The following is a 25649-nucleotide window of genomic DNA, read 5'->3' as shown; positions in this document are numbered from 1 at the left end:
AATCTGCTTAGTATATTCATCACTTGGTCTCCCTCTACGCTTCCCTCCAATACTAAATTGGTGATCCCTTGATGCCTCAGAACATGTCCTACCAACCGATCCCTTCTTCTAGTCAAGTTGTGTCACAAATTCCTCTTCTCATCAATTCTATTCAGTACCTCCTCATTAGTTATGTAATCTACCCACCTAATCTTCAGCATTCTTCTGTAGCACCGCATTTGGAAAGCTTCTATTCTCTTCTTGTCTAAACTATTCATCATCCATGTTTCACTTCCATACATGGCTACACTCCATACAAATACTTTCAGAAACGACTTCCTGACACTTAAATCTATACTCGATGTTAACAAATTTCTCTTCTTCAGAAACACTTTCCTTCCCATTGCCAGTCTGCATTTTATATCCTCTCTACTTCGACCATCATCAGTTATTTTGCTCCCCAAATAGCAAAATTCCTTTACTACTTTAAGTGTCTCATTTCCTAATCTAATTCCCTCAGCATCACCCGACTTAGTTCGACTACATTCCATTATCCTCGTTTTGCTTTTGTTGATGTTCATGTTATATCCTCCTTTCAAGATGCTGTCCATTCCATTCAACTGCTCTTCCAGGTCATTTGCCGTGTCTGATAGAATTACAATGTCATTGGCAAACCTGAACATTTTTATTTCTTCACCACGGATTTTAATTCCCACTCCAAATTTTTCTCTTGTTTCCTTTACTGCTTGCTTGATTTACAGATTGAATAACATCGGGGATAGGTCTGTCTCACTCCCTTCCTAATCACTGCTTCCCTTTCATGCCCCTTTACTCTTTATAATTGCCATCTGGTTTCTCTAGAAATTGTTAATAGCCCTTTATGCCCTGTATTTGGCCCCTACCACCTTCAGAATTTGAAAGAAAGTATTCCAGTCAACATTGTCAAAAGCTTTCACTAAGTCTACAAATGCTAGAAACATAGGTTTGCCTTTCCTTAATCAATCTTGCAAGATAAGTTGTATGGTCAGTATTGTCTCACATGTTCCAACATTTCTACAGAATCCAAACTTGATCTTCCCCGAAGTCAGCTTCTATCAGTTTTTCTATTCATCTGTAATGAATTCGAATTAGTATTTTACAGTCATGACTTATGAAAACGATAGATCAGTAATTTTCACACCTGTCAACACCTGCTTTCTTTGGGATTGCAGTTATTATATTCTTCTTGAAGTCTGAGGGTGTTTCACCTGTCTCATATATCTTGCTCATGAGATAGAAGAGTTTTGTCATGGCTGGCTTTCCCAAGGCTGTCAGTAGCTCTAATGGAATTTTATCTACTCCTGAGGCCTGGTTTTGACTTACGTCTTTCAGTGCTCTGTCAAATTCTGCACCCAGTATCATATCTCCTATTTCATCCTCATCTACATCCTCTTCCATTTCCGTAATATTGCCCTCAAGTACATTGCCCTTGTATAGACCCTCTGTATACTTCTTCCACCTTTCTGCTTTTCCTTCTTTGCTTAGAACTGGGTTTCCATCTGAGCTCTTCATATTCATACAGGTGGTTCTCTTTTTTCTGAAGGTCTCTTTAATTTTCCTGTAGGCAGTATCTATCTTACCCCTTGTTAGATAAGCCTCTACATCTTTACATTTGTCCTCTAGCCATCCCTGCTGCATGATTTTTTACTTCCTGTCAATCTCATTTTTGAGAGCTTTGTATTCCTTTTTACCTACCTTATTTACTGTGTTTTTATATTTTCTCCTTTCATCAATTACATTCAATATCTCCTGTGTTACACAAGGACTTCTACTAGCCTCGTCTTTTTACCTACTTGATCCTGTGCTGCATGACTACTTCACCTCTCAAAGCTACCCATTCTTCTTCTATTGTATTTTTTTCCCCTGTTCTTGTCAATTGTTCCCTAATGCTCTCTCTGAATCTCTCTACAACCTCTGGGTCTTTCAGTTTATCCAGGTGGCATCTCCTTCAAATCCCACCTTTTTGCAGCTTCTTCAGTTTTAATATACAGTTCTTAACCAATAAATTGTGGTCAGAGTCCACATCTGCCCCCGGAAATGTCTTACAATTTAAAATCTGTCTTGCCATTATATAACATATCTAAAACCTTCCAGCATCTCCAGTTCTTTTCCACATATACAATCTTCTTTAACGATTGTTAAACCAAGAGTTAGCTATGATTGAGTTGTGCTCTGTGCAAAATGTCACCAGGCAGCTTCCTCTTTCATTCCTTACCCCCATTCCACATTCACCCATTACTTTTCCTTCTCTGTCTTTTCCTACTGTCGAATTCCAGTCCCCCATGACTATTTAATTTTTGCCTCCCTTCACTTCTTAATAATTTCTTTTTTTGCATCATACATTTCTTCAATCTCATCATCATCATCTGTGGAGCTGGTTGGCATATGAACTTGTACTACTGTGGTAGACACGAGCTTCATGTCTATCTTGGCTACAATAAGGCATTCACTATGCTGTTCATAGTAGCTGACACGTGCTGCTATTTTTTTATTCATTATTAAACCTACTCCTGCATTACCCGTATTTGATTTTGTATTTGTCTGAGGACTTGTATTATTGAAGAAAATAGCAAAGTAATAAATGAACATAGTGCGGCAGCCAATGTTTTTAATAATCGCTTCTCTCAGTAGCTTTTAAGATAGGTGTGGATAATTCAAGGAACATAGCAATAGATTACATGCAATAAGCAATGCTGCACACATACATGCAAATTACAGTTATGGCATGCTCTGCAAAAGAAAGAAAGAATGTAATAAACTCCTTCAAAACCAAAGACACACTCTAAAATCCTTCTCTTCACAAATATGCAATGTATTCAACATATGCAATACAGCAAAGCGTAGGGAATAATTATGGAAAAACAGGTCAGACCACTTTGTAAGAAAGGTAGTAAGACAGATATTAATAGTTACTGACTGGTCCCATTGCTTCCATCCTCCTCAGATACACTGGAAAATATTGTGTGCCCAACAACCATAACACATCTCTCTCAAAGTAAGATACTTAGCCTCGGTTTGTGTTTGAAAAGGCCTATTTTTCAACTCATGAGTCAGATTATAAAGAATTTAAATTATAAAATATTGTCTACTTCTATTTCCTGTGGCATGTCAGAGGCATTTTATGGTGCAATTCAGTTTTCTCATAGAGAAGCCCAAATATTGTGCAATGAGAAATTTTGCTGTTAACTGGCTTTGATCCTGTCTAAATAAAAGGATGATGCTGAATGTTGCATTAAGCAACACAGGGAAGAGTTTACAATGAAACAGTGTCTTCAGAGTCGGGAATAATTACTATTGGTGCACCATATAACTGTCTGCCCTATAGAATGTTCCAGTTGATCACGCAGGCTTCAGACCAGGGCAAATTGCTGTGATCAAGCATTGTGTCTTACATCCTTCATAGAGGCAGAATTCAAATGAAGCTGTAAAACTCTCCAAGCTGTTGATTTCACTACTGCCTTCAACACTTTGTGTGTGTAGGGGGGGGGGGGGGGGGGGAGAGTGAGTTCTAATTTATAAATTTCTTCATATTGTTTCCTGCAGAACAATGGCACAACTTGTTAACAACATACTAGATGATCAGCAGTTCCAGGTAACAATTGGAAGCAAGATAAGCAAGGAGAAGGCAACTCAACAATGGATTGCCCCAAGGATCAGTTCTCTTGGTATTTCTGTTAAAGTTGTACCTATCTGCCACTTCATCCATAAAATTCTGCTATGCCCCCTACCTGGCTCTTGCTGTACAACACAAGGAACTGCAGCAGGCAGAAAAGATGTTGACCAAAGACTTGTCTATGCTGGAGATGAATTTTAAAATCTGGAGACTTTAAACCAGTGTGAACAAAACAGAGGATCCATGCTTCCATTTGAATAATCATCTGGTGTATGTGAAACTGGAAGTAAGTTTCAGTGGCATGGTTCCTCATCACAGTTGAAACCTAAAGTATGTAGTTGTCATCTTGGACTGAGCACGGTACTTCAAGCAGCACCCTCTGAACCTAGCTCAGAAACGGAAAACTAATTACAACATCCCCCATAAACGACATGGAACACAACAACGACTGTGTATTCTTCAGGCTTGTCTTTGAGGTACTCAGGTGCTGAATATTATGCACATGTTTGGCAGGATAGCCATTGTGCAACGCTTGTTGACATTCAACTGAATACCATCATGGACATAATATCTAATGCTATCATATCTATCCCAGTTCATTGACTCCTGTTGTAAACTGTTGTTATACCATCTGATCTGTACAGATCTACTGCTTTTATGAGGAATTCAACAAGATCTCCAGCAATCCTAATCTGCCACTTTAATGCATTGGAGATGTACGATGTAGCTGCTATGTTGCATGGATTATATTCCAAAAAGAGTAATGATGCATTACCTACTGAAGATACTGTATGATGCTTGTAAAAAACAAAAACAAAAAACAAAAAAAACAGATGACAGACTTGTCACTTGTACTGGATGGGAAAGGAATATAGCCAACAGTGTATGTTACTTCCTTTGGGCCTTTCCATTCCCCCTGTTGCCCTAAGCTGTGCCTCACAAGGTCACTTGCAGTGCAAAGGGCATAGGTTATTGTCTGCACAAGCTTTGTATTTATTTTCAAGATGACCACACAGTGCAGTACTGAAAATAGTAAACTGCTAGCTAAGGATCTAATTGCCTAGAAGGTGGGGGGAGGGGAGGGGGGGAGGAGTGAACTTTCATTTCACAGATGTGGTGATTTAATGTTTATAAAATGGAAAGACACTAGGTATGTATTTCTTTTCATGACAAAATGTAAAATGACTGCTTCGAATGTCAATGTCAGAACAAAATTAGGGATGATAAAGCAGATGAAACCCGCCTGTCTTGGATAATAATAAAATCAGGTTTGATTTGGATCACAGCGACTATGTAGTTGAATTCTTTTATCTTGGCGGCTCGCGCATGCCCGCCCAGACGCGGGAGATTGCTGCGTTGCCAGTTGCACACGACGCACGCGCCAAGAGAAGCAGCGCCATAGTATAGCATAGTTCGCAAGCTTAGGTTTAGGGGGGAGCCCGTAGTTCATGAAATAAAGCCTCCACGGCCGCATTAACCCTATCGCTGCTACAAAGACATGCACCCTGCATTCCACGCTGTGCGCGATTTTGTCACTGCACAGCTCGCCTGTGTAGACACATGGTGTTCCGGCTGCTTTGACACTCTTATCATTCGATTTCACAAAAACTATTTGGCCCAAAAATTAGATTTTTACACATCTTCTTGACTGATACCTTCCCACCATAAGTGACTTAATTTTGTTTCGATGTTCAACGCAGTTATTATGCAGCATTAAATATAGTAAACCTTTGCATGAAATTTTGAAGAGTTTGCAGAGGTAAAAGTCCATAGAGTATACTTTCCGTATGGTCGATTTTAGTTGCCACAATGTTGAGAATGAAATGTGGACAAGATACCTAAATTTCATATAAAATTTACTGTATAACAATATCTCATTTAATTTAATTACCACATAGGTGTCATATGTAATATTAAGAAATATTCCGTCTTTTGCGACTGTAACAAAAGTTTTATTTACATCGGGCTTACTAGCCCAACGCCTTAACCGTTACGCTAACGCAGCTCATACCAAACTGAAACTCCATGAGGACTCTAACAGGTCATGCAAAATACTGACAAACACTGTTAGTATGACTATGAATTACTCACACTTCGTCGAAGTACAATAGGAAATAAACAATTACCGCTGTTCTTTATTGCGGAAAAGCGGTTCGTGAGATTGATACAAACACCTTTCCTATCTATCACCTGAATTAGGAGTTTTATTGCTTGTTTTGTTTAATTAATTAACAGAATATGAAGCAATTGGTATAAAGAATGCTTTTTCCAAGGTTTCTATAAAAGGAAGTCTGCTACCAAGACATTGCTTTTGTTCAATTACTTTATTTATGACTGAACGTTTCTAAAACTGAAGACACTCGTCCGTACTCTGCTCTGCAGTCGAGATCTGGCAACGTCGTTCTCTGTTCATTGGCTGACTGTGTTTTGTGACGTCAGATGCACAGAACGAACCTAAACTCGGCCGCCAACATAAATGACGCGCACTTTAGCTACCAGCTACTGGGGTACTAGCCTTTTGACAGGAAGCGAGTGAAGTGGTAAAAGAAAGCTTTTATTCATGTTTTCATCATGATTATTATATATAAACAGTTGAGGCATATTAGCATTCATCTTGTTGAATTTGCTTGACTTTGATGAGCAAAGGAGGCTAGGTTGAATAAACGTCCATTCAAAATAATTCACCTGTAAACAGACTCAATGGAAGACATTTGATTCCAACTACAGAAATGTCAAAATGGCATCAGAGGAGCCAAAAGGTTTGTGCATAACAAATCAGAATGACATCTGGGAAAGTGGCAAGAAAGCATACCAGGTACATTGTGAAGAATATAATGTAGAACTTAATTTTCCAAAAGGCTTCAAAATTTTTCGTACTAAGGCAAGTGTAACTAAGTAATTTTAATGAAAAACTGCATTCTCAAGCAGTTTTATTTTTAGTGCCAACAACTAATAATTATATCTCCATTTAGAAAATAAGAAAATTGATTTTTTGTTGTAAAAACAACACATTTTCATTTCAGTATAAGAAAAAATTATCACTCAGGGTTGCCACAAGTTCTGGAAATCAGGGAATTTCAAACACACCAGGGAAATTTGGAAAAAAACACTGGAAAAATCTCCTTTTTTGTCTTGGGACATGAAATGGTTTGTTTACTGAGATGTAATGCATTGTTGCTGGGTTGGTGCAGCTGAGTATGTGTACTGCTTCCCTAGTCCATCATTGTTACCTTTCTCACCTTCCTACCATTCCCCTCAGGCTGCAGTCCGCCGCCAGCCTAGCAGCTGCTGACAAGAGGCAGGGAGGCATGAGGAGTGCTTTGTTTGGATCTGATTCTCAAAGACTGGTGATGCAGGGGCCGGAGACAGCAGTCATGTGCACAAGTTATGTGTGAGTGGTTATGTGAAAGTGTATGTGCTCTCATTTTCTGACAAAGTCTATGGACGAAAATTTAGTTGTGATAGTGTGATTCTTATTCCTATATGCCTGTCTGTGGCTCAGTGATTATCTTCACTGTGAGTTGTTACTTATCCCCATAGAATTGATTCTCAGAGTATTTGCGCAAGTTATCTGTTGCATGGATTGATCACCATGATCTCATTTTCTCAACTTGATGTCTATGACACGTGAATAGCTGACTGCACAAGTGGACTTCAATGATGGGCCAAAACTGCATGCCATTTCTATTGATATCTCTACTGGATCGGGCCTGCCGATCAGAAGCCCATTGTTTCCCTCTAAATATGCAAGCTCTGCCTGTCGTGTCTAGTCCCATTGACCTGCCCGCAGGCTGGGTCTGTTGGTGTGTGGTATATTGCGGCAGATTTTTCATGGTTTATCCGTGGACCCAGGATTGTAGTGCTCCTCGGCAGGCCAGAGACCACAGGTGATGGATTTCAAGAATTGCGACTGTCTCACCACAAATACAGTGTGGTGTTTTATAGAGATTTTATTTATTCTAGTACATTTTGGCACTTCAAAAGTAGTTCATATATTAGAACATATGGATGATAAGCAGAAGAAAATTGTGGCAGTCACTGGCGGTTTGTATACCATGGACTTGTGTATTTCTCAAAAGAAAAATCACACAGTACCTGTAAAATGAAATGATCGCGTGGCATTGATGGGGAGGCCCCATCCAGGGAACTTTGGCCACTGGGTTGCAAGTCTTCGTTCAGGTGATGCCACATTTGGTGACTTGCATGTTAGTGATCATGAAGTGATGCTGAGGACAACACATCACCCAGCCCACAAGTGGAGAAAATCTCCAACCTGGTTAGGAATCAAACCCGGGCCCATTGCATGTTAGGCAAACACTTTACCACTCAGCTAAGTGGATGGACATACAATACCTGTGAAATAATAGATATAAGACAGTGAGTAGTAACTGACAATGATAGGCATAGTACAATGAACATTTTATTGGCAATCACGTATAGCATTGGTTTATACAACTCTTCCCCACCTTATACACTTCTTTCAAGAGGCCTACTTTTTTTAGATTATTTGTGAAATATGTGAAGGTATTTTAAATATATCTTGAAACTCCAAGGAAATGAGTATTTTTGTCACCAAATGTGTTTCGTTTTATTGAAATAAAATAACATCAGTGGTCTTAATGAAACACACGTACCATTGGGCTTGCTTTCTCCATCTAAAAACACATCATTACAAAAGATGTTGATGTTAGTACTTAAGATTTTTGGTAACACATTTAGAAATACGCAAGTCCCTACATTTTCTTGTCAATCTAAGTCTTTATCCACACTTGAAATCTCAAAATTTGTCAGGAAAAATGCTAAAAGTTGTCTGGAAATCAGGGAAATATCAGGGAATTTCACTTGGGGAAACATGTGGCAACCCTCTCACTGGTGTAAGTCCATGTTTCTCTGTAGTGTTTCATAGAAAAAGGAACCCTCTGTCAAATGCAACAAACTGTGCAGTAGAACGTGCTACAACATTCAGAATAACTATTAAAAAAAGCACAGTGCTAGCCATTTGAACTAAACCCTAGCTACACAGTTCTCAAAGTGTTAAAATGCTACAGTCATAACATCCTACTCTATGTAATGCTTCTGACATGCCTGATATTTTGAACCTCTTGAAGAATGGAAATGTCAGTGGGAAGTGGTAACAGTTGTACATCTACATAACATTTTCTCAGGAGTTAAGCTCCTTAGGAGATTGCAGCTATCACACAAGACTTGGACTGACCGGAATCAAATCTGAATGGGCCTTTGCAGGTGCAAAGATGCACTTCACAAGTGGAACAAGCTGCCCAGTCCAGACTGTGATTGCGGAGATCCACACAAATGAAGGTTTCTTGCTAGCAACACCAGGGGCTACACAGTGCATTGAATAACTGGACATGCAGCTACGAAACATATGTAACCTTGTCAGGTTCATCGTTTCCATTTGTGCGTGTGTGTGTGTGGGGGGGGAGTTGTGACCGCGTGCGTGCTTGCGCTTGCATGTGTGAGTGTGGGTTGGTGCATGCATTGCATGCACTATGTATAAGAGGAAGAGTGAGTAAACATAGTTAAGCCATATACACTACTGGCCATTAAAATTGCCACACCAAGAAGACATGCAGATGATAAACGGGTATTCATTGGACAAATATATTATCCTAGAACTGACATGTGATTACATTTTCACGCAATTTGGGTGCATAGATCCTGAGAAATCAGTACCCAGAACAACCACCTCTAGCCGTAATAACGACCTTGATACCCCTGGGCATTGAGTCAAACAGGGCTTGGATGGCGTGTACAGGTACAGCTGCCCATGTAGCTTCAACACGATACCACAGTTCATCAAGAGTAGCGAGGCGTATTGTGACGAGCCAGTTGCTTGGCCACCATTGACCAGACATTTTCAATTGGTGAGAAATCTGGAGAAGGTGCTGGCCAGGGCAGCACTCAAACATTTTCTGTATCGAGAAAGCCCCTAAAGAACCTGCAACACGCAGTCGTGCGTTATCCTACTGAAATGTAGGGTTTCGCAGGGATCGAATGAAGGGTAGAGCCACGGGTCGTAACACATCTGAAATGTAACGTCCAATGTTCAAAGTGCCGTCAATGCGAACAAGAGGTGACTGAGATGTGTAACCAATGGCACTCCATACCATCACGCCGGGTGATACGCCAGTATGGCGATGACGAATACACGCTTCCAACGTGCGTTCACCACTATGTCGCCAAACACGGATGCAACCGTCATGATGCTGTAAACAGAACCTGGATTCATCTGAAAAAATGACGTTTTACCATTCATGCATCCAGGTTTGTCGTTGAGTACATCATTGCAGGTACTCCTGTCTGTGATGCAGCGCCAAGGATAACAGCAGCCATGGTCTCCAAGCTAATAGTCCATGCTGCTGCAAACATCATTGAACTGTTCGTGCAGATGGTTGTTGCCTTGCAAACAGCCCCATCTGCTGACTCAGGGATTGCGACGTGGCTGCACGATCCATTACAGCTACGTGGATAAGGTGCCTGTTATCTCGACTGCTAGTAATATGAGGCCATTGGAATCCAGCACGATGTTCCATATTACCCTTCTGAACCCACCAATTCCACATTCTGCCAACAGCCATTGGATCTCGACCAACGTGAGCAGCAATGTCGCGATACGATAAACCACAATTGCGATAGGCTACAATCCGACCCTTATCAAAGTCGGAAACGTGACGGTATGCATTTCTCCTCCTTACACGAGGCATCACAACAACGTTTCACCAAGCAACGCTGTTCAACTGCTTTTTGTGTATGAGAAATCGGTTGGAAACTTTCATCATGTCAGCACGTTGTAGGTGTCGCCACTGGCGCCAACCTTGTGTGAATGCTCTGAAAAGCTAATCATTTGCATATCACAGCATCTTCTTCCTGTCGGTTAAATTTCGTGTCTGGAGCACGTCATCTTCGTGGTGTAGCAATTTTAATGGCCAATTGTGTATAAAATAAAAATAATAATGTCTTTTTTTGATAAAATGTGCTATAATTAGAAAACTGACTCATTCCACATCATAGTGAGAGCTCACAATTATGATCTATGGAACATGCAAGTAACTTACTACCTAAAAGGAAAATTCCTTAGAGAAAACTATAAAAGTATGAGATAGAATTGCTGCCAACTGCTAACCTTCTGGAGGTAAATTCTTAGTCCTGTTGAAAGGCAAATATAAAAGTGCAAGAAACTATCCTAGTTTTTATAATTATTAGTTTCTTCCTTGGAAAGGAAAAAGGTATAAATTGCAGAAGGTAAAAAAGTAAGGAGAGGTCAGCCAGACCAAGGATGAGAGGAATACATCTGTGTGGATGAGGGCAGAATAAGAATTTGGCCAGATAAAGGTAAGTGTCACAATTCTCTATCATAATTTTATAGAATCTGTACATCAAGTATAGATTTGTGTGTCAGGAAGTCGTTTCTGAAAGTATTTGTATGGAGTGTAGCCATGTATGGAAGTGAAACATGGACGATAAATAGTTTGGACAAGAAAAGAATAGAAGCTTTGGAAATGTGGTGCTACAGAAGACTGCTGAAGATTAGATGGGTAGATCACGTAACTAATGAGGAGGTATTGAATAGAATTGGGGATAAGAGAAGTTTGTGGCACAACTTGACAAGAAGAACGGACCGGTTGGTAGGGCATGTTCTGAGGCATCAAGGGATCAGAAATTTAGCATTGGAGGGCAGCGTGGAGGGTAAAAATTGTAGAGGGAGACCAAGAGATGAATACACTAAGCAGATTCAGAAGGATGTAGGTTGCAGTAAGTACTGGGAGATGAAGAAGCTTGCACAGGATAGAGTAGCATGGAGAGCTGCATCAAACCAGTCTCAGGACTGAAGACGACAGCAACAACAACATGTGTTGGGTTAGATGCAGGCAAGCATATCGTCCCCAAGTACTCTAAGATGGTATTTTCCTCTGTTATTTATTACTGGACTCACACTTATCTCTATCTGGCAACATTGGATTCACTTGGCAGCAGCAGTGTACTGATGCGACAAACATGAGTTGTGGGGATTCACAAGCTTGCTAAGTCTGTCTCCCTCGAGCCCTGCGATCACCACATTATCTAGCCTATAATGTGTCATGGCAGTCTATGGTGCCAGTGAACTTGAATCAAAAGTTATTTGTGTTAACAGTGACATACAATATTTTTGTTAGTAGCTAGTTTTGTAATGGAAAAAAATGAAAGGTATTCATATGCTATGGGCTATAAATTGAAAGTAATACCATAAGTAGGAGAATATGGAAACAGAGCAGCTGAGAGCGGCATTTTGGCACTCTATCAAGGACACCATCAATATGGCATTGGAAATAATACAAAAATGATTCAAATACACACTTGTAAGCTAGTGCTACTAGACTTGGAATTGGAATTGGTTGGTGCTACAGGTTTATAAGATGTATTGGACTTTGCAAGTGTATCAAAACCAAAATATTTCAGAAAATGCCACAAGAGTGTGAAGAGAAAATATCTTTCCATCACTTTATTATTCAACATCAAAAGAATACCAGTGTGGAAATAAGTCAAATAGCAAATATGGATGAAACCTCCTTGACATTTAATGTTTCAAGAACTAGAATAGCAGATATGGATGAAACTCCCTTGACATTTAATTTGTCAAGTACTAGAACTGTTGCCTTGAAAGGTGCTAAAACTGTAACTATAAAAACAATTGAACGTGAAAAAATGCATTATACTGTTGTCCCAGGTACTGTTGTTCACATAAATGACAAGGGTTGGATGCCCAAGGCTGGTATGAAATTATGGATTAACAGAGTGTAGGAGAGAAGTAAAAGTGCATTATTGAAGAAGAGTTCTCTTCTTATGCTAGATCAGTTTAGTAGCCTTTTGAAAAATTCTGTGAAAGAAGGACTGAGACAGAGGAATACAGATCTTGCTGTTATTCCTGGATTGCTTACTTCACAATTGCAGCCTCTTGATGTCTCAATAAATAATTAAAGTCTGTATGAAACAGTGGAAACTCCAGGATCAGCAGTGTAGGAAAAGACAGATTGCTACTTACCATAAAGAAGACACGTCAAGTTGTAGACAAGCACTATTAAAAGAGACATAAATCTTTCGGTCACAGCCTTTGTCAGTAAATGAGAGACACACATCATTTGCACATACAAGCAAGCAAACCTCACACACGACTGCCAGCTCCAGCAGCCAGATCCAGCCCGAGATGCTATAGTCAGCGGTCATGTGTGCATGAGGTGTTCTTGCTTGTGTGTATGAATGGTGTGTGTCTCTCATTTACTGACGAAGACTGTGGCCAAAAGCTTTAAGTAAGTGTCTTTTAATTGTGCCTGTCTGCAGCTTGACATGTCTTCGTTGCGGTAAGTAGCAATCTGTCTTTTCCTGCATTGTTAAAATATATATGAGAGGGGAATGGAACAATTGGATGTTGGATGAAACCCGGCATGAATTTGCACCAAAGCGAGTTTTAAAATGACCTACAATCAAACAAGTGTGTCAGTGGATAAAGCAGTCATGGTCTAGAGTGAGAGAAGACATTATTTTTAAATCTTTCAAGAATTGCCTCATATGCAATGCTCTCAGTGGCAATGAAGACCATTTTGTGTATAAAGAGGACAATGATGATGAGGAAGAAGAAGAAGAAGAAGAAGAAAGTCCAGATAATGATTTTCAGGAATTTTAAAGGTCAGTTCAGTTTTATAAACTAATCATTTAAAAAGTTGCTTCAAAATCGAGGTGTGTCTTACAGTCCATAGCATCTTATAGTCTGTAAAACATGGTATGTATTTCTGCCCAATGTACAACAGAATGTTGTGAAACTTTACCACAAATCACTTGGCAGAAAATCATGGTCTGATATAGCCTTTGAAAAGCCATCTTATTCAGACACTGCCACATTTTTTCTCAAAGATACTTCAGCATGCTACCCACAGTGCCCAAAGAGCTTCACATTAGGGAGCAGTTATCTTAGAATGAAATTTCTAAAGACTGTAAAGTACTAAGAAAATTTCTGGAAATGGGGAACGTTCAGTGTATAAAGCCTCAATCTTTTTATTTGTTATTGTTTCATTTTTTCAGCAGTTTTCATTTTTTCGTACACGCAACTTCTTTTAGGTGCTTCTAATTTGATGTTTCTATGCACATCTCAAAGTTATGAACAATTCCATCAGATGGCAGCACCATAGTGAAGTATCAAAATGGCATATATGCAAGACACTCATGAGCAACATGCCATACTTCAATTCTTGTTTTGGGGAGGGGGGGGGGGGGGCATTGTAAACTGTAAACATCTATAAATGTTTGTGTGCAGTGTATGGTAATGATGTGGTTGTTAGGAGTACTGTTGGGCAATTTATAAAGTGAGTTAAAGCATCATGAAGTGCATAAACTGAACTTGGCGATTGACCACATTTGTGTGGCTCTTGGGTGTTGAAAGGTGTCTTAAAATGCGTTCCACAAACACTCATTTCAGACAACATGATGCAGAGAAAACCCATTTCAACTGAACTGCTGGAGTTATTTGAGGCCAATGCAGAGGCATTTCTGTCCCAGACCAATGCAGTTGCCAAAATCTGGATGCATCACATTGTGCCAGAAACAAAACAGCAGTCATTGGAGTGGAACCACAAAAAAGAACAAATTCAAGCAGCTCCCTCTGTTGGCAGAGTCATGATGACAGTCTTTAGTGGTAATGACAGTGATATTCCCATAGAAGTGTACAGAGGCAATTGTTAATTCAGAGAGATATGTGAAAACTGAATAAACTGAAGAACCATTTCACTGTGGTCAGTCAGAAGAATTCAAAAGAAATCTTGCTTCAGTAGAACAGTGCACACCTATTCACAAGTCTCGGAATCCAAGAACACATTGCTAAATTAGGTTGGATATCATTGCCTCATTCACCGTGCAGCCCAGACTTGGCGCCATCGGACTTCCGTCAGGCGTAATGTGTTTATGTACTGCATAGGTTAATGTGGTCACCTGCATATCCTTTATGTGGGACACACTTTGAAGAAGATGATAGAGTAATTCATGGAGTGAAAAGTTGGCTATAAGCACAGGACAGGCATTTACACAAAACTGGCATAAGGCCATAGAACAAGACTGAGATTATGTAGAAAAATAACACATGCAGAAAAAATGTTGATTGAGATTGCCACCAAATTATAACTCCTAAGGATAAATATGTTCCGAGAAAAAATTGTGGGGCATTATATACTGAACAAGCCTTATAGATTACAAAAATAATATCAAGGGATCAGTTGACAGGATACATCATGAAGCATCAAAGAATAGTCAGTTTTGTAATGGAGAGTAGTGAGTGTGTGTGTGTGTGTGTGTGTGTGTGTGTGTGTGTGTGTGTGTGTGTGGGTGGGTGGGTGCGCACGTGTGCAGGCACAGATATTGGGGAAGATGGGGGAGTAGTGGGAGACCAATGGTTGACTACAGGAAGCAGGTTCAGTAGTAATGCAGAGATGAAGAGGCTTGTACAATATTGACTAGTCTGGAGAACTGCATCAAACTAGCCTCTGGACTGCAGACCACAACAAAAACACGTAAGTTATATTATCAGGTTTGTTTTTGTTGCTATGTTAGTGTTGCTGCTGTCATTTTAATTGTTAGTTATGTTCAGGAATTTCATATAGTTCCTAAGACCTTACATGTAGACTTTGCAACCCCTGTCTCTGCTGCTCCAAGCTTTGAAACCATCAGTCACATGACAGATGTAATAAGACCAAGTTCCTGTCATTACACATTATGTAAAATGGGACAGACAGTTATCTTTTCTCTCTCAATCCTGGCAAGAATAAGGTAGTGATTTTAGCAGTTGAGTGACCTACTGTACTAGAGTAATGTATGTAGCATTGCAATCAACGTAAATTCTTCAGAATTCTAAGTATTAATGCAGTTTTCATCCTTTTAATGTTTGATCATATGAAAAGTGCAATAAAGAATGTTTCAAATATTGTGTGTTTACAATTCATCTTGTATATACTATTTACAAGTGCTAAAATTACCTCTTCAGGAGTAAATTCCCCTTTTATGCTACAGGGCGCATCATCTACTTTACTGTTCACATGAGACTGGAAGACAAAATATCAGTTTGGTAGTTAGTATGTTGTTTTCAGACATTCCTTAAAAATACATGTAGAAGGTTAAAAAATCTAAGCAAGTGAAAATTGCGTTGTTGCTTCAAACCATTCATCAGCTTGTAGTCATACTGATAAAGCTACAGATAAAATTTCTTCAATTTCACTGTTCAGTGTGCGGGCTTTCAAACAAATGTGAAATGTAGTGATGAGGTGGTCCTCAACTACCTACCCACCAACTCAAAGTTGAAATATTAGAACTTTTGTGTGGTTTCATTGTCTAGGGGCTGTGATACATAGTTGTCGTATTACAGGCCAAATACTCCTGAGTCTACAGTATATGATAAGAATCCACACATGAATCGAATGGTCGAAGTTTTCTATCACTTGGCAATTCCGAATTATGAATGTAACATATAAATTTATAAATGAAAGATTGCAATTAAACAAAATCTGCAGGTACTATCTTATTGATGTCAATGGTCCAGCAATTAAATAAAATAAAAGTTTAATAACAGGGAAACAAATGATTCCTACTGCACATAATTAGCTATGAACAACAACATAGCTCACGAGATTTTCACTTCTAAACGCGCACTGCGTCTTCACTGTAGAAACCACGGAAATCTCACAAGTGCACAAGTCAGCACTCCGAAGTATTTCTATGTGCCGCGACCATGCGCAAACTGCTCCACTCCAAGTCTTTCCCACCACTGTCACGTCCAGCACCTCCTCGTCTTGTGCCATACTCTACAGAACTGCCTCGTGTCGTCTCCGGAAACGATTCTCCTCCCCAACCTCCATACGGCTCTGTTAGTAACAAGTGCTGTGATTGGCTAGAGCGCTCCCTCCGTGTCTGCAAGTCAATGTATCCACACAAACATAATGAAACACATTTAAAATACTGGATTACAAATTAAATAAATATTCCTACCGCTGGACCATAAACACGCTCTAACACACATTATTAAATACATAAACAAATTAAATGAACACACATCAAAGGAATAGCAACAAAAGGTAAGCCAGTAGCCTAATGCCTCTGTGCTTTTTAAAACACAGTAAATATTTAACCAATTTCTTCATGAATAGTATATATCGGATATAAACAAAGACATAGATGAATAAATATATTTATAAGCATCCTGCTACCGTTTTTTCGTGTAACTGTGAAGTACTTGTGGCCTGACGCGATCGACAGTAATCGGCCACTTTGACCTCCAATAATTCATGTACTACTCAGATTGCACGCCAGTAATTCATACCAATTTAGGTTTACATTAATAGCTTTCTAAAGACACGGTGATTGACAAAATTGGATGAAGCATTTATATTTTGGAAATTCATTTTTGGGTGTTACTTGTATAATTTACCATCAGATACTAAAGTTTAAACTAATAAAGATATTGAAGAAAATCTGATTACACCATCAGAATCGTCGTGCAAATAATAGTAATGTACATGTTTATTTTTGAGGTATCATGATTCATCTGGCTACTGTTAATTTCTATATGAACTGTGAAGTGTCTGCCATTGAGGTTTCACAAAGACCACCATCTTTAGCCCTCCCGGCGCACAGCGTCATCAAGGAATTCCCAGCCACGTGCTCAATGGACTACACGCTGGGGCTCCCCTCATGCTCAGCTAATGTTCGGCACCACGTGGTTGCTGCCAGGCCGCGGCTTTGACGAGCATCCTGTGCGGCCGCCCCAACTCTGAACATATAATATTTCCAGAGTGCCACAACTCGTCCGTTACCTTACAAATGTACATTGCATATTTCTATAAATGGCTGTTTTCTTTTTCTCTGTGTGTGTTAAATGCAAAGAAAAATTGAAACGTGAAAATAGTCAGCCATAAAACGTTTACTACATAGGTCGATGTGGCCACTTTCCTTAAAATATTCCCCTTTCAAAGCAAAGGCCAAACATTCCTTTATACTGCATAACTGGAAAATTTTACAAGCACTGATGATTAAGTTAAAAGATGTTATGTAGTTCATATAACAAATATGGGAAAAAAGAAGAAAAATCATATTTCATACATTTCTGCATGTACTTTTATGAGACACACATAATATATGATCAAAAATATCTGGACACCTGGCTGAAAATGACTTACAAGTTCGTTGCACCCTCCAACGGTAATGCTGGAATTCGATATGATGTTGGCCCACCCTTAGCCTTGATGACAGCTTCCACTCTCACAGGCTTGCATTCAATCAGGTGTTAGAAGGTTTCTTAGGGAATGACAGCCAATTATTCACGGAGTGCCGCACTGAGGAGTGTTACTGGTGTCAGTCGATGAGGTCGGCCACAAAGTCAGTCTTCCAAAACATCCCAAAGGGGTTCTATAGGATTCAGGCCAGGACTCTGTGCAGGCCAGTCCATTAGAGGGATGTTATTGTCATGTAACCACTCCCTCCACAGGCCGTACATTATGAACAAGTGCTCAATCATGTTGAAAGATGCAATCGCCATCCCCGAATTACTCTTCAACAGTGGGAAGCAAGAAGGAGCTTAAAATATCATTGTAAATCTGTGCTGTGATGCAAACCAACAAGGGGTGCCGATGTGGTTCACTGGGTATTCGCCATACCCACACCCTGCCATCAGATCACCACATTGTGTACTGTGATTCATCACTCCACAAAGTTTTTCCACTGTTCAGTCATCTAATGTTTACACCCCTTACACTAAGTGAGGCATCGTTTGGCATTTACCGACGTGATGTGTGGCTTATGAGCAGCCGCTCGACCATGAAATCCAAGTTTTCTCACCTCCCACGTAACTGTTACAGTACTTGCAGTGGATCCTGATGCAGTTTGGAACTCCTGCGTGATGGGCTGGATAGATGCCTGCCTACTACACATTACGACCCTCTTCAACTGTCAGTGGTCTCTGTCAATCAACAGATGAGGTCGGCCTGTACGCTTTTGTGTTATGTGTGTCTCTTCACATTTCCACTTCACTATCATGTCAGAAACAGTGGACCTATGGATGTTAAGGAGTGTGGAAATCTTGCGTACAGACCTATGACACAGGTGACACCCAGTCACCTGACCACGTTTGAAGTCTGTGTGTTCCCTGGAGTGCCCCATTCTGCTCTCTCACGATGTCTAATGACTACTGAGGTCGGTGATATCGAGTACCTGGCAATGGGTGGCAGCACAATGCATCTAATATGAAAAACTTATGTTCTTGGGGATGTCCAGATACTTTTGATCACATAGTGTACATAATGACACTGGTGCATATATTCATAACATTTATGCATAAATAAATAATATTAAAGACCATTTGCATCTGCTGGCGACAATATCACTTGCAATTCCAAGACCTGATGTCGAAAAGTATGTTAGAAAGTGTTGGTATTTTTTAAAATCACTTTAGTTATGAAACAAACTAAATGCTACTAATTTTTAAATATTTTTCTGTGCAATAAAATGCAGCACAAAATCTGAACATCTAATAAAAACAAAATTGATTAAAAATAGTAGAATGAAGAAAAATTAATATCTGTTCTCTGGTACCCTCGCACCGTAAGCTGTGGCAGCGCGCACCTCCTTGCCCGCATTTAGAGTGAGGGCACCACAGTGGAACAAGTGGTTCCAGCGGCCAATAGCGGCGTCCCTGATCGAGTGCTTGAGCACCTGCCTGTCGCTCAGCCTGCCAGTCTAACCTTGCGTGTCTCTCAGGACATATCGCCTCGCATTAGACAGCGTATTGACTTTTGTGTTTTCTTTACGAGTGGACATGGTTGTCTTGTTTGGTTCGTGACTCTGTTGTCTGTTCTTGTTGTGCCGTAAGGTCCTTCGTTGGTCGTGTCCGTCCTCACTCATTGTGTTGTTGTTCACGGGCCGCGTTTCCGTCACTACCACCCTGCGACCATTCCGGTCGCCGTTACAACATTTTCCATTAGGTACAACCAGTATTTAGATGTCTGCTGAGAAGTATGTTAGTTTCTATATAATGATGTAATTTTCTGACAAGAAGTAGTAAAAGGATGGTCGGACATCTGTTAAGACATCCAACAAATAAAGAGGACGTAAGTTGCTTGTACTGTTCTGGGATGAAGAGGTTACCACAACAGAGGAATTCATGGCAAGCCTCATCAAACCAGCCAGAAAACTGATGGTGTTAATTTCTTTGTATGACATGGCATATTGTATGACTGTGTCACTTGGACACAAATGTCTGAGTCAATATAAATTTAATAAGAAACTGCATAAAGATAGCAAAGCACACAATTCCCACCAGTCTAGTGGTGTCATAAACACATGCTTGAATTCACCTTTCAGTAGTGGGCGCTGACTTTGTCACATGTTCATTAAATCTATATTTTCCATTGGAATGTCATCCGTGTTGGAGACATTTCTTGTGTGTGAGATGTAAAGAGTTTCTCTACTGTAGATGCTTTTTCTCAGATGTCAATTTTAGAAATATATTTCCAACTTGATGCGACTAATTCTCATACACAATGGAGACATTTGTCTCACTAATAAGCTGAACTGTAAGGTGCATCAAATTGATGGACTTATCCTCATAACATTTATTCCACCTTTCAATCTACCAAACTTGCATTTGAGTATGAGTTAACAACATATGTAATATTTTTATTGTTCAGTAACTCTAAAATCAAATTTTTGTGTCTTGTAGGATGGTTCGAGCTTGGTTCATGGACACTTCTGATGCAGACCAACGGCTGGAGCATCATAGAGATCCTCCTCAGTTCATAGACCTTGATGAGTTGTACAAGACTACTGGTGTTGAATATTTTAAGGTGAGTGCAGAATTGCTGTCTATTGCAAGCATTGCAAGCTTCACTTGATGTGTGACAAGTACGGTAATACCATTTTACTGCAACAAACACTAATGTATTGCATATCAAGAAGCATTATGAAGAGTATGATGTCTGGATATACTGTACCATTCACCTCAAGTTAAAATAAAGTAGGGCATAGTTTAAGGCTTGGTGATTTAATACTTGTATCTTTAGTGCCCAGATTTATTGTTCATCTGTTTCTAAATTGGAGCTGTGCTTCATCAGTCATTAAAACTGTATCAACTTTTGCATTGTTGTTGTTAGGAGATGGCAGTCACCACTGTATGTATACTAAATATTTCTGTTTATCCTATTCCTTCTGGTCCTGTGTACTGCAAATACGGTATGGGATAGAGGAACTTCATGTATTGCTTTGGACTTATGTATGAAACTGTTAATTGCTCTGATTCCTTTCATGAAGATTTTTGGAGATTACTGCAGTGTAAACTCAAATTGTGAAGATCTGTTTACCTGTGGTTTGATATTGCCCTCAGTTTTGCCGATACTTGGTATAGTAACTGGAATTGTGGCACAGTCAGGAGATGCTGGCGGACTGGCCAAGAGCTTTGGTTGTGAGTTGTCGAAAGCCATGAACAACAAGATCAGTGGCGGACAACAAGACAGCGTGACAGAACAAAAAGTCCAGAGTGGAAACCAAATTGGGAGACTTAGATGTAGCAATATCAAGAGCCAAACAATGCTGTGTGAAGATCTGAAAAAATGAGAGCACAGTTGGAACACGACTGAGGTGCAGACTCCTGCACTGTGAGAAATATTGTGGCCATGGGTGCCGAAAGGCTGGACCATCGGGTGTGGTCCGCACCTAGCAGTTGCCAATATTAGAAGCAACACCTAACAGATGTTGTGTAGGTCCAAGTATTCTGGTGGGCTTTTGAACTCACTGGGCTGGAATACCTATTACCCTCCCCCCCTCCTTCCCAGAATGGGTGCATAGGACCTGAAACACCCTGGTAAACTGATGGCAAAGTTGGTTGTACTGGCAGGAAAGCCTGGCAGCTAGGGGAAGGAATGCGAGATGTCGCGCAGTGCACTGGAGAGTGTCGGTGTGTTAAGCGAATGGTATGGTGAGGTCTCAACCTCCACATCCACAGGAACTGCTAGGGAGCCATAGGGCCCTAATTGTAGTCATATGGGCGAGGGGTTTGCAAGGGCAGGCACTCCACCTCTGAGTGACCCACTGATAGTGGCACAGTCAGGTGGCAGCAGGGACAGAACTGGTTGTTGTGCCGATGCTCCAAACCTCACAGAGTATCAACCATCGTAAGGTGCCATCCGTGCATGGTCGCCACCATTATCAGCATCCAAGAAGATTTTGCTCCCTAGGAATGCACCCAGGCTGCTGATCCTTGGGGGTGTCATCCTGTGTCAGGTCCGGTGTTCTGAGGGCTGTGGTGCCAGAAGGTGGAGGAGAGAACATGGCTTTCACCTATAGAGGAGCTCTGCCAGGCTGCAGTCAAGGATGGGAGTGGACCTTTATGTGCTCAGGAACATTGTGAGTCCTGCTGCCATGGTGGATGTGTGCACTGCTTTCAACATTCATTGTTTAACCACACACCATCTGCTTCACTTCACCATTGGAGGAGGGGTGGTAAGGCTGGCTAAACAGATGTTTAATGCCATTGGTGTTGTACAAGTGTTCGGTGGCCTAGCCATGAATTAGGACCCGTTTTCGGACATGAGGGTGTGGGGAAGCATTTTGATGGCTAGAATTTGGGTAAGTGCATTGAGTGTGGAAGCCATAGTGGTGGACGCCATGCTAACCACACAGGGGTAGTTGGATTAAGCATCCACAGCAATGAGCCACGTAGTCCAAAAAGGCACCAGCAGAGGCCAGATGAATATGGTCCCCTGGGTGACAGGGAGTGGGCCTGAGGGCAAAAGACTGAAGAGCAGCAGGCTGATGTTGGGCACGTGCCGAACAGCTGCACACCGTGGCCACCAAGTCTTTGTTCAGGTCTGGCGAGTAGGCATGTCACCTGCTTTTATCTGCAACATAACCCAATGGCCACAGTGGAAGAGTTTCAAGATATGAGGGCATAAAGGTAATCAGGATGGCACCACGGTGTGTATCCACCTCCAAATTCAGCAGGAGAAAATCAGAGACAACAGATAAACAATGAGAAAGGTGATCCCACGCCCAGAGTTCTGCATCAGCCGATTTAGAAAAATAAGTAGGCCACCCATTAGCACATAGTGCATGAGGCCGCGTGGGGTAGCCGAGCGCTCTGAGGCACCTTGTCCTCTCTTAGGCATGGGTGTGTGTGTGTTGTCCTTAGCTTAAGTTAGAGTAAGTAGAGTGTAATCTTAGGGACAGATTACCTCAGCAGTTTGGTCCCATAAGACTTTACCACAAATTTCCATAGTGCATGACATGCTGTAAGATAGGGTCATGACAATGTGAGTAGCATTAATGGGAAACCTAACCAAGATGTATTGACATTCTACATCAGTGTGGGAACAGAGCTCCTGTTGGTCAAATGCTGGGTCGGTCCTGAGGGTAGACAAGAGTGTGCATCCGTGTTTGAGTGTTGCATGGTAAGGTTGTACTTAATAGTGTAATTTTAAGAATTAACGAAAAGAGTCCAATGCTGTGTAATCTGCGCCTCTCACTATTTGTTGATGTCACTACTATACCATTGGCAAAAGTCTCTTTTTTTTTTAAATATGAGAGGAGTAAGATTTACGATAAACTTATCTTCTTTTCTTGTAGTTGGCTCCTGTTCTAAATTTCAAGGGGTCTGGTTCTTGAAGCTGAAATTTTCATATTTTAGGTTCTCGTGGTTCCAATTGACATAATTAACTTTGAAGAATGTCTGTGCGATTTTTTTTGGTTTTGCAGTAATTTATTCTCTCATTTTACTGTATCGCACTGTCTTTTGAATTTTCTCAGTAACAAAGCCCAACACATCAGAGGCATGCCCATTACTACTTCCTGTGCATTACTAAAAATATTCCAAAGGGTTTTCAGTTTTTCTTGACAAATGAATTTCTGTTAATTTATAAATGAATCCAGAAATAAACATAATAAACAGTATCAAATTGCATAATTAATAATAGAAATTTTAAGTGTGCCAAATATTTCGTAATTTCAAACGTTCCTAAAAAAAATAATTTTAGCTGTACATACAGAGCTAGTACATATTTATTGTAACAACGAGGAAAAAGGGATTTCTTTATATAGATTTTAGGTTGAAATATAACACATAGTGTACAAACTCATATGATTTTTTTTTTTTAGAAAAACAGCTGAGATAATATTGACCTGTTCAAAATTTGAAAATTTCTGGTATCAGCTACTTCTATTGAGGAAAAGTAATGCTAGAGGAGGGTCTCTCTCTATAGCTCTTCACTCTCGAAGCCGAGAGTAAGACCTAAGATTGCCACCAACGGTTTTTGGTCATTAATGAGACTCAACTTAGTCCCAAAGAGGTATACATGAAATTTCTTAATGGCAGACATTATCAATAAAGCATCTTTCTCAAACTGCGAGTAGTTTCTTCGAGCAGGCATCAGTGTCTTCTAAGCATTGGTAATGGGTTGCTCAGTCCATCATTGTTACGGTGCTCCAGCACATCCAAAGCCACGTTCGAACAGACGCATGAAAGAGGCATGAATGTCAATGAGTCCCTGGAAGAAAATGATGTTCAAGAAGACCTGACCTTCATCCGTGACAGAAAGCCCAAACAGCGAGAAGGCATCCAGGTTGAAAATGTTGCCAGCCATGTAACTATTAGCAACAAACACATTATCATCCATATAACCATCTTACAAGCTGCTGTTGTTGTGGGGAGGGAGGCAACAGCTCTTTTGTGGGTATGTGTGTGATGGGCGCAAGGCCCTGAGCTATTGTACCCTTTCCTCTCTCCTGGACTGTGTTTCCTTCCCCATATCTACTCTTTCTCATCCTGTCTCTTCCCTCTCCTGCCCCCTCCCCTCCCCTCCCCTCTTTTTCCACTGGTCTCCCTTGTAGTTTGACCTCCCTTTCTTAATTGTTTTCGTAGTGTGAGCCATTTGAGGAAGAACTCCCTCCATGGCGTCTCGGGCATGGGTTCGCTAAATTGTCCAATGTCTATCATACTCTGAGGCCCAACAGAAATTTGACCATCTCCACCCGGTTTCTTTGTGTCTGTTGCATCCTTTCCTCCTCCTTCCTCCTTACCTCTGTCATATTCCCCTTACCTTTCCTCCTCCCTGGCGATTTCCACTACCTCCCCTCGCAGAACCGCTCCTGCTTGGCCGGATAAGAGCCCTCTTCTCTGGCACCTGTTAGGGATGGGGTTCCCTCTAGGAATCGCTCTCCCCGACATCTCCCGGACAAAAAGCCTGTAACTTAGCCGCATGCAAGACCCATGCTCTGTGGTCCTCAAGCTGCTTGTTCTCTTTCAGATCCTGATATTGCTGAGACTTCCTCTCTTTGTGACCACACTTCCTCTCACCCTCCGAAGTGGAAGAAGAAGATGCGTAAGTCGATGAGGCCTACCTCCCAACCCCTAACATCCCAAGGGATGTCTCCCCCATCCCTCTCAATCATGGTCTGAATTAATATTTATGGATGTCACTCTGTCCCTACTGGCGATGGTCACTAACTTGGCACAATGACCGATTCTGGACCGCTCAATGTCCATCCAGCCTCTTGTACTACACTCCTCCAATGGAACTGTAATGGTTACTATTGTCAACTTCCGGAATTGCAGTCTTTCCTTTAGCTCTACTCTGTAGTTTGTGTTGTATTGCAAGAATCCCTTTTTGTGGATACTCATTCACCAACACTTCATGGTTTCCAAGGCTTCTGTCAGAACAGGGTCAGCCCTTTGCTTGGTACGTTGGTCCTTTGTGTGGTGTCTGTACATTGGTGCACATTGACATCGTTAGTTGCTGGGTTCTCTTCATTCTGTACTGGAAGCGGTTGTTGTTATGATCCATTTAGACTCTGCAGTAATGATATGCAATCCATATCTCCCCACAACCGGCCTCCTGCTCCTCTTTCCCTTCTTCAACAGCTTCCTTCCCCCTTCCTTCTCCCAGGGGATTTTAATGCCTATAACCTTATTCGGATCTCCGGGAGGGGACTGCCAAGGGGGAGGTTA

The 25649-nt window shown here is 40.8% G+C and overlaps 1 protein-coding gene across 1 annotated transcript in view; it reads left to right on the top strand.

Annotated features, from left to right (window-relative positions):
- LOC124616738 (1,2-dihydroxy-3-keto-5-methylthiopentene dioxygenase) overlaps positions 1-25649 on the top strand; it is a 59809-nt gene that overhangs the window by 8678 nt on the left and 25482 nt on the right. Inside the window, exon 2 of the mRNA XM_047145107.1 lies at positions 20376-20499. Coding sequence (XP_047001063.1) covers positions 20377-20499 — 123 coding nt within the window. The 5' untranslated portion in view covers position 20376. The remainder of the gene's footprint in view (positions 1-20375; positions 20500-25649) is intronic.

Source organism: Schistocerca americana, chromosome 1, assembly GCF_021461395.2.
Source record: "Schistocerca americana isolate TAMUIC-IGC-003095 chromosome 1, iqSchAmer2.1, whole genome shotgun sequence".
In the NCBI taxonomy this organism is placed as follows: domain Eukaryota; kingdom Metazoa; phylum Arthropoda; class Insecta; order Orthoptera; family Acrididae; genus Schistocerca; species Schistocerca americana.
The sequence above is the reverse complement of the archived record's forward strand: the minus strand, read 5'-3'. Positions and strand labels throughout refer to the sequence as shown.